The 15,254-nt window shown below is 36.9% G+C and overlaps 1 protein-coding gene across 1 annotated transcript; it reads right to left on the bottom strand.

The window, feature by feature from the left end:
• Window positions 1-1,299: 1,299 nt before the first annotated feature.
• Window positions 1,300-10,675, bottom strand: LOC134000506 (RNA polymerase II elongation factor ELL-like). Its single transcript, XM_062439850.1, has 12 exons — window positions 10,450-10,675; window positions 8,230-8,274; window positions 7,968-8,089; window positions 7,035-7,195; window positions 5,486-5,784; window positions 5,125-5,249; window positions 3,531-4,023; window positions 3,347-3,431; window positions 3,191-3,257; window positions 2,904-3,075; window positions 2,640-2,684; window positions 1,300-2,552 (listed from the first exon to the last, which is right to left on the bottom strand). Exons 1-12 carry the CDS (start codon window positions 10,582-10,584, stop codon window positions 2,424-2,426), a joined length of 1,878 nt encoding a protein of 625 aa, XP_062295834.1. The 5' UTR covers window positions 10,585-10,675; the 3' UTR covers window positions 1,300-2,423.
• Between the last annotated feature and the right edge of the window lie 4,579 nt (window positions 10,676-15,254).

Here is a 15,254-nt window from a genome sequence, read left to right on the forward strand (position 1 = left end):
ATCAGGCTTTCAAATTCAACCAATCAGCGGGAGCCTTTTTATCATCACCAGTCACTTCAAGTGCAGATTTGATAATAATGATAAAAATAATTGTTTCACTCTACTTCCACTTTATTTACTTAATTTTATTTAACTTAAGTTCTGTAATTTTGGAATTTTAAAGCACTTTTACTTGCAAATTTATTTGAATAATTTCATTTTTGTTAATCAATACATCTACTCCATTTCAGAGGGAAATATTGTACTTTATATTTCATAACTTGTTTATGCAGAACTTACAATGACTTAAGATAATTACATTGACGTGCTGCTCTCATTAATGCGTCAATTGAAATGAATAAATTTTGTAATATGTAATAATATATCACAGACTGAGGCCTCATGAGTACTTTCACTTTCAATAAATTGCTGACTGTAATTCTGTTTTTACTTAGGCACATTTTTGATAATAATTTACTTATAATGGTGTAGTTTACATTGTTTACACTTTACACTGTGGCCCTTTTCAGACTTGAGTATGAATATTTTAGTACTTATAATTTTGATAATAACCTAATTATTGTTGTCGCCATGTGTAAAGCAGCATTTTAATATTGTAGCTGGTCAAGGTGAAAAGTATTTTAACTACTTCATACACTGCTGGGTAATTTTATTTGTAATTTGTAATTTGTAATTTTTATTTGAACAGGGACAGTACAAAATAAAACATTAACCCTGTATAAAACAAGGAGAGATGCATTCATAATGATTTAACATCTTTAATTTGTTGATAGTGTTTTTTGTGTGTAAAATCTCAAAAGAAACTTTGAAAAAAAGTAGAACAGAAGTTTTGAAGATCATAAATTGCAAATACTACTATAAAATTACCTCAAACACTGAAGTACAGTGCTGAAATAAATTTGCTATATTCACTACATTACTCTAAACTGATTCTCAGATTTGAGATTGACCTTTTTAGACATATATGTTGAACTTAAAGGTCCAGGTGCCTTTAATAACACAACGATTCTTTACTTATAGTTCCAAGCTTAGAGTATTTGTAGTAAATGCACCACTTGAGAGTTTGAGATTTAGGTGTACTGTAGATCACCTCTACAAGAAAACACAATGAATAATTTATTAACAACTGATGCTAGCTTTCAGATTTGAAAGGAACCTTCACACACATTCATTAAACTGGAAATCCCCAGTAATGCCTTGTACAGAGCTGAGACAGTTTATCTGCTGGTGCCTGACTGGAACTGATATTTATTCCAGTGAAATCAAACATCAAACCCGTTTAATTCATTTACACTCATTCTTTACTTCTATTTTCTAACTTCAGAGTATTATAATACAATCAGGGGATTTATGATAAGAACACTGCTTGAGGTTTTTGACAGGCTGGTGAATGAAAATGACATATAGATTAGGACAAACATACAAAATGAATACACAATATTTTTTTTTTTTTAACTCAAACAAAATCAGATTTATTTTCTCATGCATTTTGTAATGTACACTGCATGCAACATTTCTTTTCCATCCCAGCCTAAAGTAATAAATCCATAACTTCCTCTACTCTGATAATTAAAACCAGTTTCAAATTAAACATACTTAAACTCATACTGTAAATTCCCTGAATACAACTTCAAGTTCACATTATATTCAACGTAACAGTCTTCTGTGCTCCAAGAAAACGATGAATGAAGGATAACACCAGTGGAATACTATGAATTCAGCCCTCTGTGAGTAGATAAGGCCTGAACTAAGAACTGACAACACTGACAAAGTTTCATTTCCCCAAACCCAAATAAGAGGACAGATGTCTTCTCAGGACATGCACATCTCTTTTCTGACAACGTTAACAAGAAGAGAAGTAACCCTCACTTGCTATTAATATAAGCTGTCTAGGTTTGTGCAGTGTCATGCTTCCAGCTGAAAATGTGAACAGTCACATGGCTGACAGAACACATAAGCAAATACTCATGTTTTTATCTCTTTCACAAAACAACTAAAATGTGTGATGTGGACAAGAATCTACAAGTGTTTTTAGGCTTAGCACCTTCCCTTCATGATGATCCGTTTTCATTTTTAAAAGAGCTTAGTTTTAGATGTAAGAGCCTTTGTAAAACTATTGTTACACGTTGTGTCCTTGGCAGTATCATGTCACTGTAGTACCAGCCCTTTGGTTCAAAGAAAATATCTCATATTCCAAGAACAGAACTCATATTAAAGGGCTGCTTTTCCCCGACGTGCCACTGCTGCTCTTCACAAATGACTTCCCAACCTCACTGACATTTCCAGCAGGTCTCAAGAGACTGCATTTAGCCATGCTGCTCATAGAAACCAGCTCGATGGCATTCAGCTCTGCAGCTTGAATCATCCCAGCCTCAGGGTATTTACTGAAATCGATAAGTTCACTCGTCTGTGAGTCAGCTTCTTCAGTTGGGAAAGGAACGGTGCGCGCTGAGTTGTTGTTGGTCGTACTCTGATATGAGCTTCTTTATGTGGGCCAGTTTGCTGTGTAGATACTCACAGCGAACCTTATCCTGTTGGTAGTTGGGGTTGAACTAGAAAGGGAGAAAACATCAAGACTTTGTTATGACTCCAAAATGTATAGAGTAATTGTAACATTGGGCAAATTTGAAGAAAGTTACCTTTTTAATTTGACGATACTCTTGAAGAATCTTATTATGAACAGTCTGCAAGAAATAAACCGTTTAAGAAACATTTTGGCAGAAAAAATATTTAAAAGCATGTTCTATACATGGAAACTGACCACAATCCAAATCCAGTGTAACTGACATGAATTCAAGCGGACTACAGTTTCGATTTCCATCAGTAAAAAGTCTACAGGGAAAGAGTGATGCTCAAAACACCAAACATCAAAGGTTCAGCACTTAATTCAGGGATGTACTAACCTTGTATTTACGTGATTCATGGTGTAGCTGTTTGAGCTGTGCGTCTAGCTCCATGAACTGCCGCGTCACACCGTCGATGCGGGCGTGTAAATCTCGGTACTCGCTGTACTCCTTGTTGAAGTCTTGTTTGTACCTCTGTCTCTGGTCATGGCCAGCAATCGTTGCATACTCCCTGTGCAGAGGAAGTAAAAAATCTTCCTTATAAAAATATTTTTTTAGATGTGCAATAAATTACATTTTCTGCTGACCATTATTCCTGATTTTAAGATAATCTACTGCATACTTACGATAAATAATCCACTGTTTCATTGTCTGCTTGGAGCACATTAGAGTCAAATAACATTTCTTCAGGGTCTGACAAGAGGGAAAAGCTTCATACAATTAGAGAAAAACACTGAAAATGTGACATTTTCTATTACAAGCTAACAACTGACAGCACTCACCAGTGCAGTCCAGAGAGACTTTCTTGTTTGACCCCTCTGTGCTGTGATCTTTTCTCTTTTCTTTCCTGTCACCCCACCTCTCCTCCTTAAAAAAACAAAAAAAAATCACCAATGCATCAAATGATGAGGATATTTGAAGAACCACCCCATAAAAAAAGTGTTTTTGTTTGCTTCTAGTACCTACCCTGTCTCTGTGTTTGTGTTTGCTCTTCTTTCTTTTGATTGTGTATCTGTCCAGATCGGGCACTATCAGAGGGGACGGGGGGCGATCAGAGTCCGGTTGACGGTGGTCTGCTGGGCCCTCAGGCTCCTCCTGAGCACAGGGAGTTTGCTTCAGCCTGTCAGTCACATCCGCTTCCTGCTGACAGACTGCTGACTGCAAGGAGTCAAAAAGCTTTCGAGGATCAAGCGAGTTCCTTTTCCCGTCATCTGCTGTCGCTGCTGTGACATCTTTATGAGCCGCTTGATCAGACGGCCTCGATCTTTTTGACTTGACACTGACTGTTTTGCTAGACAAGTGGGATATCCTGGGTTTCTTGCTAACAAGAGGATCAGTGTATTCCTCTGGCAGGGAATGTTTTGGGCGATGTGCTGGGGAGGAGTTGGGGGTGTCTCGCAGTGGGCTGACCTGGGCCTCGGGAACAGAGAGGAGGTTCTGTTGTGGTTGAAACAGTCTCCTGCACAGTAAACAAAATATCATACTTAATAATAATAATAATGATGATGATTTCTACAAACATAATACTTTGCTTTCCTTTTACGACAAAGGTTTTCCCCTTTGATTACTAAAAAGGTAAAAATAAAACAAAGATCTGACACCAGGTGCAACCAATAACATCCAGTTTTAAAGCCATATCAACAGCACTTCAGACCTGCAGGTAAAGTCTAACCTACCTGCTGATTTGGCAATAAACAGGCAGATAATGTATGTAAGTGTTCAAACTGTGGTTGACTGAAGGAACATTAAAAGCAAAGCCTCAAACAAACCCACAAAAATATAACAAGAAAAGTTCTCAAATTGCAGTACCAGGTTTCTAAAGCTGATTTTACCATTGTTACTGTCCTGTAGTCCAACCCACACAGGATCTTTGAGGCTGATACTGTTATTAATATTTGAGAGTTTTAAATAAATAATGGTAAATTGGCTCATATTAATTTTGGTGACACAGTTTCAAAACATACCTTGGCATTTCTGTACTTCAATTTCTTGTCATTTAACGGCAAACATAAACACCAATAGTAGTATATCTGCGATGAGCCAATATCGTCTGAAACCATGTTATGCAAGAAATTTCACAATGTGGCTTGATTTGCTTGTTGTATGCATGTGTGTGTAAGCATAAAAATGTGCCTGATTTTTTTTTTTTTTACAAAGTCAAATGTTCAATGGTGGAAACTTATTCAGACTGTTAGATGTTACTTTGTTTAATCAGACTTAAAATGAAATTATTTTTAATAAGATGTATCACTACATGTAATAATCATCACTTTGCTGTGACACTGATACTTTCTGCGTCAGAAGTCTCCATCATGCACATTTATACAAGCCGATTAGAAACCATTTTATGTGTATACATTACTAAGAAATCAACATTCTCCAGGAGAAATCCAGCTGAGGATATCACCTTCCTCTAATCCCCTACCCCGATTACAGATTGGATTTCTTATTTACATGATGTTTGAGAAATCAGGTTACTACAGAGAGACTTAACTGTATTATCAGTCCCTCTGTGTGCATTGTACATAGACACTCTCATGACATAAACACGGTGTGTTACCTGACAAGGATTCGTTTAAGAAGCTGCTGGTCCCCTGGGGTGTATCCAGGCCAGTCCTTCTGCAGCTCCTTATACAGACTGTCCTTCAGTACAAAAGCGTTGTCTCTAGTATTCAACTGGCCAACCTGCATACAGACAAACATGCACAAAAACACCTGAGAAAAGACTCATCTTCAGTGCTCAGAATCCAAAGCTAACCCACCTCTCAGTGTATAATGTTATGTCAGCTTAATGGCACAAAGTTCAATCTATTTTAAGGACAGTTTAGTTTCATGACTTTCCCTTATGCTCCCAAATGTTTCTTCAGGTGTGCTTCCAGGGAAAACTGTATTTAACTGTCTGAAACAGAAAAAGGTTTTACCTCCATCAGCACAGAGTGGAGCATGTCACTCTCTGCCGCTGTCAGTCCATCATTCTGCAGTCTCAAGATCAGCTCAGGCCTCTTGTATGGTCTCAGAGCCAGCAGATGTTTCACCCGCTCCCTAAGCGGTCTCTCTTGCACGTCACTCATGCCCTTCCTGTTTGATGCACAGGCTCCCTTCCTCGGCTTGGACGTGCCGACCCCCTTCTTAATGTTACTGAGGAGGGACTGAGGGGAGTGACGAGGTTTGGTGAGGCTGGCCAGCGCTGGAGCCGGGGCTCGTACCGTCACCTTCTTGCCTGCAAGGTAGCAGAAAGTCTTACATCAAACACAGAGCAGCCTAAATAAAGCAAAAATATCAGCAAACACGATCTTGCATAGTTCACAGCAGCCTGATGGTGGCTTCCATCATCAAAGTTAACCTTGTGCTTCTTCTTTCATTCTTAAACGAAAGAGAAAGAGACAGGGTTATACTTGGAACCTTAAAGTTGTGTGTGTAACTACTGCTTTAAACGAGCATGTAATTTCAGTCTAAATCTAGCAAGATCAGACACCAGAGTAGGGTCGCTACTTACTATTATTTTTGTTATTGATTAATTGTGTTGTCTATAAAATGTCTGAAAAATTGCCCATTGCAAATCTCTTGAAGACCATGGTGACGTCTTCAAATGCCTTGTTTTGCCTGAACGAGAGTCCGAAGTCCCAAGATATTCAGGATTCTATCATGTATAACCATAAAAGATTATCATAAAAGTTTCAAATTCTCACATCTGAGGAGCTGCAGCCAGCAAAAGACTGAAACCTTCAACTTTCTGTTGATCGACTAATCGTTTCGGTTCTGCACCACAAGAAAATTAGTAAGCAGAATTCGTCACCTGGCAGTATTGTGGATAAAATGAACTCATTTCACCTCTTCAGAAAACCCCCACTGGGTTACAACTATGAATTCACCTTTTAGTAAGCAACAGCTTCTATCTAATTTCAGAAATAACTTCACAGCAGCACAAACCATGTGTACAGCTTCCTCTAAACTGACAAAATCATCAAAGCCTGTGTCTGCATTTACTGACAGAGGATGATGTTGGCCAACATATCTGTTTACAAGGAAGTGGGTTGGTGGTTAGAAGTAGAAAGAAAGCGGTTATATATATATATATATATATATATATATGTATGTGTATGCATATCTTTGATGAGTTTGTTCTACATTTGCAGAAAACAGAGTCACTGTATATCCAGAAAATAGGCTTTTATGGAAGTGCACAATCTCAGCATCCTTTAAAAAATGATATACAATAACCATACGTATAACAACAGTTACTGTATATGTGCGTGTGTGTAGCGTATAGAAAGTTTACTAAAAAGAATACACACAAGGAGAAAACAAGCCAGACTGGTACTATATCACTGGTTACTACAGCTGTTGCTATGGCAACCAAATGAAATATGGCTGACTGTGCTTTTTTGGATATTACCAGCACAATACAGTACAAATGTGTCTTTCAGCCTTTGTGAACATGTGAGTGATTCTGTTGTCCGTATTTCTTACCCTGGAAGCGCCCCCCCTGTTTGATGACAATGGCCCCTCGGCTACGTGTCTCCTCCTCAGCTTGAGCCATGCTCTGAAGAGCCTTATCATACGAGTCATCTGTGGCTTTGACTGTCATCTTCTTCTGAATCACCCCGAGACATGACAGTTCCTCAGCAGCACTGGAGAAGAAGAGGAGGAGGGAGGACAGAGAGTACAGACAGTGATCTGACAGTGCTTTCAAGACTCCTTATTTATTTCAAATGTGAGATTGTTTCAGATATTTATGTTTTGGTAATGTTCACTAAGATTTATAGTTAATTTATATTTATAGCATCAAGTCTACTTAACAGCCAATTACAGTGACGATTTATTTTTAACTTATTTAATTTGCTGGACATTTTCAGCGTAACTTACAGGTATTTAACAGTTAACTTTTGAGATTTTACAGAATGGATGGTGCAATGTGGTACAAATACAATAAAAAAGGGAAAAATAAGTTAAGTTGGTTGACTTGTAGTTCAACAATTTCGTAGAAGTTGTTGCTGTGTAACTGCCCATTATCATTCATTTATTTTAATGTTTTTCATAATATGTTAGAATCAATACACCAAAACTAATACAAAGTATGTTCTGTCAGTTGAAGAACTGTTAACAAAACTACTTTCTTTGTTCTTATTATTTGTAAAAATTGCTCCAACGTCTCTGTAAAATGTCCTAGAAATTAAATGTTAAAATTACATAGAAAATTTCCTTCCTTCCTACATCTGTTGTTTATAATATATCATTGTATATAATTTTAAAATATGTATATCATTTGTCATGTATGATTCTCGAAGAACTAAAAAGGTTGCTGTTGTAAATGTTGCAGGACTCAGTAGCAGATTTGATGGATAATTCCCAAAATGTTCACAATTTTGAGTATTTAGTGTAAAGTTTATTTGCATGTTTTACCCATTGCTGAGCTGTTGGACGCAGTCAAAGCTTCCATGTGGATTATCAGAGGCAACATTAGTCATGCCAAAGGTGAAAACCTTCACTTCATCTCTATCCTTCAAGCAAGGGATCGTGATTCTCTGTAACATGAGAGAGATAACAAAAACAAAAAAAGAGATGCAGACAGAGAAAAAGATAATGAGGTTTATAATATTTAACATTGAATATATGAAAGTTAATTCATTAAAGTACGTCAACAAAAAGGCCAGTTTCTTCTCACCCCTTGGTTTCCGTTAAAACAGATGGTGGGACAGGAGGACCAGCCCTGAAGACAAATCAAGAGACAAATTATTTGCACAGATGCGTAAATATACACACAAAGGATGTCCTCTCTACAAATGTTTCCGTCCTGCTTCGGTGTGGTTTTCTGATCTGATCTAGATTTTTTTGTTGTTGGTTTTTTTTACCCCCACAGCTCCTTCAGATGAGCTCAAACACCCTTTCCTAGACATGACCCCACAAGTTCCAAATGTGATCTTTTGAATGAATATTAACATTATTGACATTATGCAAATATATTTATAGATTGATTGATTGATTGATTGATTATAGTTAGATTCAATTCAAGCCTTGTGATGGTGTCATTTGATCCAAAGTTTTAGCCAAGTTTACAATCACACTCAATGTTTTATCTATTTTGACTTCTCTGCTTGTTTGCAATATACTCTGATGGACTAATCCACATTTTTTTCTCCCAAAACCTACTCTCATACTTTAACTCTGGTTATTAACCAATACCAGTCCTTTCTTTACCTAAATGTTTTAATCTATACAGTGTAATTGACTGTGTATAACTTATTGGATTTTAATGTAAGGTCAGAGATTGTTGTCCACTTTGTGTGAATGACACTGAAATATTACTCATAGTAGAGAGTATGAATTATAAAATGCCAATGAGAAAAAACTATCTGCTGTATTTTCTTGGACAAATAATTATTACAACTCTACACTAAAGCTTAGCCTCACTTACATTTTTGATAATATTTAAGTGCTTATTTTTAAAAATCTTTAACACAAATATATGACCTACTCCACAATCTTACCACATACCCCTGGCTGGAAATCACTGGTTAATCATGACACTTGAATAGCATAAAGAGCTCTTTAAATAAATCTAATTTGATTTTTTTAACACGGACACAAGAGCTTGCCTTAGGTCACTACAACTTGCTGTTAAAATACAGCGGCTTGTCGCATGAGAATATGATGAAACGCGGTGAAATAACAAGCTGTCATCTTGCACAGGGGTGAATAAGCCTGCAGGAAACTTGCAGAAATGACAGTCCAGAGCAACACATTTGAAACACGGCCGGAAAGTGTGAATCTAATTGACCTTTTCACGGAGAGGATTTGTGAGTCCACCTGTTGATGAGTGTAGAGGGTGAGGTGGACCGGGTACATGTGGTAAGGTATTTTTTGTGTGTGTTTGTGTGTGTGTGAGTCTCTCTCTCTCTGTGATCAGGCCAAGTGAGTTATGAATAGCCACTCTTAACGCTAAATAAAGAAACTAGATATGTGTACAGCAACAGTATTGTGTGTGTGTGTGTGTGTGTGTGTGTGTGTGTGTGTGTGTGTGTGAGTCCTTAGATTGAGCTCTGCGTCAGATGTTTTCCCCCCTTTTGTTTCTTGTTTATTTCATCATGATAGTATTGCACTATAACTCTGACATATGTCATGAGCTGTGTGGTTTCTCAGCTTTCAGCAGAAACGAGGGTAGCTATAACAAGTCTTCAGTGAGGAGTTTCCTATCTGCGTTACTAGGAATTGCTGAATTGAGGAAGTGTACATACATGACTATTTCGCTGCCTCAGACTTCCTGCAGCCTCTGATGATTCATTTGCAATAAACTGGGTCAAATGTTTGATTTGGATATTATTTCACCACCTGCCTGTGCTTTCCATCTGTCTCCCCAAAGCTCCAGTAGAGATTTTTTTTTTTTTAATGGCTGCAACTATGTGTGTGTTTAGCAAAAATAATAGGAGCCCCTTCTCTGAAATGCAATCCTCCACCACCACCCCCACCACCCCCAAAAAAATCTCTCCTACTAACTGGTACTTCCCCCCACAGCCTGTTCCCTTTCTTTTCTCTTTGCTCGACTCCCAGACACTGATTAGCATTCATAATACTTGCCAGCAGCTTGTAACCACTTGGCCGGCAGCTTGTTACAAGCAGTATCACACAGGGAAGCGTTTCCGCATTGTATTATGCAACATGTATTTCCATTTCATAGCAAACCGAGGCTTGTAGGAGACAACAAACGGGGAGGATAAGTGGTGAACTTCGGCTCAAATGAGAAGCACAAACTCGCCTCGGAAGCCTAGCTTAATCACTTTGTTTTTAAGTAAGGGTCCTCTTGACAAAGTGCTGGAACAAATTCAAAACATAAGCTTACACAACTGTGAAGTATTAGAGGGTGAAATGTTTAAAAAAAATAACCCACCTTGCCGTTTTGATAGGTGCTAATGGCTCTAGCCGCGCTGTCAGTGAGTTTGACGTGAATAACAGAGACGTTACCTCCGCGGCTCAGTTTACCACTGGACAGACCGTAACACTGATTCTCCTTTAGCGCAGACATCCTTCAGCAAATTCCCACGCTGCCAGGCTTATTCCGGAACAAACAAAACCGATATAAATAAACAAACATTGGAGAGAGGGTCCGGAGAAAGGCTCCCGCTGCTCCTCCACGGCGCGCTATTCTGGAATAGATCTCATTACGTCATGACGGCTGAGCGGTTCTGATTGGCCCGGACACATAAATAAACCTTTACGTACGTCTTACGTAACCACTTCGCCTCAGACTCACTATATGCTAATTTCCTTTCTTTCACTCACTGGGAATTTCTGCTGCCGTGTGAGTGTGAATGAGTAAGAAGACACGCACACGCTTTTAGTTATAATTCAAGTTTTTGGCTTGTATTATAACCCCGATTTCCCCCTAAAAAAAAAATTGTCTATATTGTGTTTTATAACATCCACATTAGGGAAATCCTTAAAAAGTCTTAAAATGGCTTAAATTTAGTTTTTGATATTCAAAGTATAAAAATGTCTTATAATGTGTGGAATTGCAGGAGGTAAGGCATTATTTTTGTGTAATTATATTGTTATTTATCATTATTTTCTGATTATTTTTACATAACCAAACCAAACCGAACACAAAAAATATTAGCAGTTGGAACTATAATGAAACTAATAATCATTAGTTGCAGTCCTATATAAATTACTTCAGCTCCAGTTCAATCCACTACAACAGTAAAATCCTGCTTTTGCATTATTATGTCTCATAATGTATTATATTGTAGTACAACAGTCACATTATGTGACACTTTTCTGCATTGAGTACTTGAAAACTTACAACGTGGTAATGTATACTCTTACTGAAGACATTTTCAATGCAGAATTTAGATTTTTTTTTCATTTACTATTTTTATACTGTGGTAAGTATTTTTGCACAAGTAAAGGATCTAAATACTTCCTCCATCACTGCTTGCCAAGCAATTGTAATACAAGAAACTTTACACAGCACAAAAACATAAAATTAACCAAATGGTAACATAACTCAGTGTTGTGCTTAACATTATTGTATCAGAAAAAGTTTGTTATTGCATTGCCTTTTTCACGCCTCTGTCAATTTCAATAAAACCCATAACTTTGTATATAGTATTCTAATTTGTTGTATTCTTATCTGGCAGCAATGGTGTTATTTTTTCCTTAAAGATGTATTAAAAAGTAATTAAATCTGTACTTTTTGAAGCTATCCTTTAATAAAGGATCGCCTCACAATTTTTCAAGTATGTCTTAAAACAACAGACAAGTCTCCAAATGCACACTGTGAAAGAGGTTTTCTTGGCTGTAATCATAGTTCCTCAAATTGACTGCAAATGTGCTTTCACTTTAAATGAATGGCGCCAAAATCAACAGTGTCCACACAGTCATTTTCAGCAAAACTGCATTTTAAAAGTTAATCTTAACATTATATGAGGCTTCAGCAGGCTGAGTTAGTCATATAGAGTGGATATCTGCCACATTTAAAGTTAGACTTTTTAGCATTAAATGTCTTATTTATGTCACTTAAAAGATTGTAATGTTGAAAGATATCTCCTTCATTTGACTCATTTGGACAGCTGAAGCTTCATATTAGCTTTGGATAAACTTTTTTAAAACATTTTTAAACACTTTCAACTGTTTAATTTGTTACAGTTTCCACTTTTCTCTTCATGCAATCACAACCTCAAAATATAACTTGAAGAAGTTGAAGACTTTAATCAGTGAACTTTGTCAGAGGTTTTCAAACTTGGTTGTCCTATGAAGAGAAACAACTGTTAAAAGTTTTTCCAATGAATAATGTATGTGTCATACAAAAAAAAACCCAGAACAAGGTGGTGACATGGTGGCAAAGTCATCTATGCATATTTATGACAGGATTGCTGACTTATCCAATTATCCTTGACTTGGTGTTGAGTCAATAACACTTTGTTATCAGCTTTATGAATCACGTAAAGGAAAAGCAAACTTTTAAATGTATTTTTGCAGAGGAGGGCTATGAATTTGGGCTACCCTCACGTAAACTGTAAAAAATTAATAAGATGATTGACTGTGGCAAGAAAATCCTATTTCAGTGTTCTTTTGGGCACGGCTGCTGTTTTAAGACATGAAAAATTGTTAGCCCATACTTAACACAAACCCCAATATCACAAATCACACTGATGCAAAATGTCTTGTAAATCCAATATTGTCATTAAGAAGTTCTCCTTACTGATTTGTAACATATATGTAACCGATATGTCAGCTTTTCATTGTTTTATTTTAAAAACTTTTTTTTTAACCATTTTATACACATATCAATCTATTGTATATTGAAAGCAGTGTATTGTTTTATGTTGGGTATACATATGTGTGGAGAAGTAAGAAACTTAGAAAATATAAATCATGAAAACATATTGCTTGCAGTAACCCCATGCAACCAGAGGTATTACAGAGGTAAAAAAAATGGTATCATCTCATTGTACAACATAAACCATAACTATCCATTTTGGTGGTTTAGAAACTTGGTGCATGTCACAGTTACAGGCATTCATTACCTCTATTCATTCATACCACATGAAGGTTAATTAGCACACTTGACACCTGCTCGACTTATGTAATTAATTTATTTTATTGATATGGACCTACAGACGTGTCCTCAATAAAGTTTTCTTCTTCATGGAAGTGAATATCAAGTCCGCACTTCATTATTGTGTGGTAATGAAATCTGTATCCACCACACTGGCAAAAAGAAACTGAAAAGAATAAACTCTAGACATTAATATATCCTGTGAAGTATTTCACAGCATGAGCAAGTTTCAAACACCCACTAATTAATTTTTATACCAGACAGAAATGAATGGAAAACAAATAGCTGCGTTGAACTGTAGTAAAAAAAAAAAAACATCAAAAAAGTCTTTAAGTGTATAGTCTGCTCACACAAATGGAAAGTACAGAGGCCTATTATGGTTTTTAACTGAGCAGCTAAACAACATTTGTCCTTTTATAGTTGCAGTAAAGAGATATTTTCCTAAATCATGAACCCTTTTTGAATCTGGATAATGTTAGCAGGGCTTTGGAAAGCCAATGAAACACGTCTCTCTGGTCAGACATAGTTAGCCTTGTACAGATTCCTTCGACTCTGTTCTGCTTTTTGCTGGTGGTTTGGATGCAATCTTTGGAAACAGATTTAATGTGGCTCTAAAACTTTGGTGCCTGTTAATTATTTATGGATATAAATGTAATTCTGCTCCACATGCAGATTTGTAGGTGTTGATGTTTACCTGTGGAGGATTGCAACAGAATTTAGCTTGAAAGGCTCTGTTCCATGTTTTTCTAATCCTATGTTGCCATGATGGAGAAGTGAAGTTATAACATAATTTTGATGTGTTAAAAGCTCTGCAAAGTGTGACTCCTGGGTTAATTATTGTTTTAAATTCAGTAGTAATAACTAATAGTAGTCACACTCAAGAGAGCATGGTATAGTGTTGGTGGTACTGGTATAAAAAACAGCTTTAGTAAGAGTAAAACAAATTATTTACAATGTAGTCATAGTGTAGGTCACTGGTTCATGTTTTAAAGATATTGTTGAATTTTTTTTTTAATATAAGGTCAAAGTTTATTCATTTATTTATTTGAAAAACTATATTTACAAAGCCCAACAACTGGGAAATCATACATGGAAGCTTATGGAGAGCTGCGGTACAGGACTTGTATAACTCCGGGAGTCATTTCTATTGATTCATGTCCACTCACAACATGTTTGCAAGTTAAGGATACAGGAAAAATTTGATCAATATGATTCCTTGCTGCTTATGCTCGTTGCTAATTTTGCTCCAACTAATTGCTGTTTTACTTAATTGCATGCCTGGTATTTGGGGATTGCTAAAATGTTTTCCTGGCCACCCTCTCTCCCTCGCTCCCTTCCTCCCATTCTGCCATTTGAAAATGATTCATGTCAAATGTTTTCATTTAGCAGAAGAATGTGCTGAGTGATTTGCCATAAAAACAAACGGGAGAACAAGTGCGTCATAAATTCAAAGGCACGTATGAGCTGCAGTGTGTTTATGAATGTGTGTCTGTGCATCTGAATTTCAGTGCCATCTCTTTGACAGTGTTTGAACGCAGATGGGGGGTCACAAGCAGATGAGGGCTGTTCAAAGCTGACTCATATCAAAGGCTCTGTGGGTCTTTGTAGTGCAGTGTCTGCAACAGGTGACATTTTGGCTCAAAACCGTTTATAACTTTGAACGCTCACTGTGGCCCGAACCTCCCCTCAACCCAGCAGGTGGTGTATGGAGGGGACGAATCAGGACAGAGGAGTTACAGACAGAGGCAGTAGATGAAAGTCAGTATCACTTGATGTTCTGCAGTTTGTTGTCGGCAAGCAACATGCCGATGCTTCATCCAAAAGCAAAGGTAAAGTTTTTATTAGACATTATAAAAAAAATAATGGAAGAATGGAATGATTTTCCTCTACATGGATTTGAATAAACTCAAGATGGCTCATCGTTTGTAGAAAAGGAACAGATAAACGACCACTGCAAAGCCAAGGTAAGTTTAATGCTTACTGTGGATGTATATCCATCCACACTGTCACGTCCATGTCCACCTTTAAAGAATTTCCAATTACATTAGCAACCTCTAAATCTAGACTGAAGGACAATAGATGGTATCCGAGTCCACTTTTTATATTGTAATAACCATTTTATTGAAAGTTTAAAC

This window comes from Scomber scombrus, chromosome 19, assembly GCF_963691925.1.
Source record: "Scomber scombrus chromosome 19, fScoSco1.1, whole genome shotgun sequence".
Lineage (NCBI taxonomy): Eukaryota > Metazoa > Chordata > Actinopteri > Scombriformes > Scombridae > Scomber > Scomber scombrus.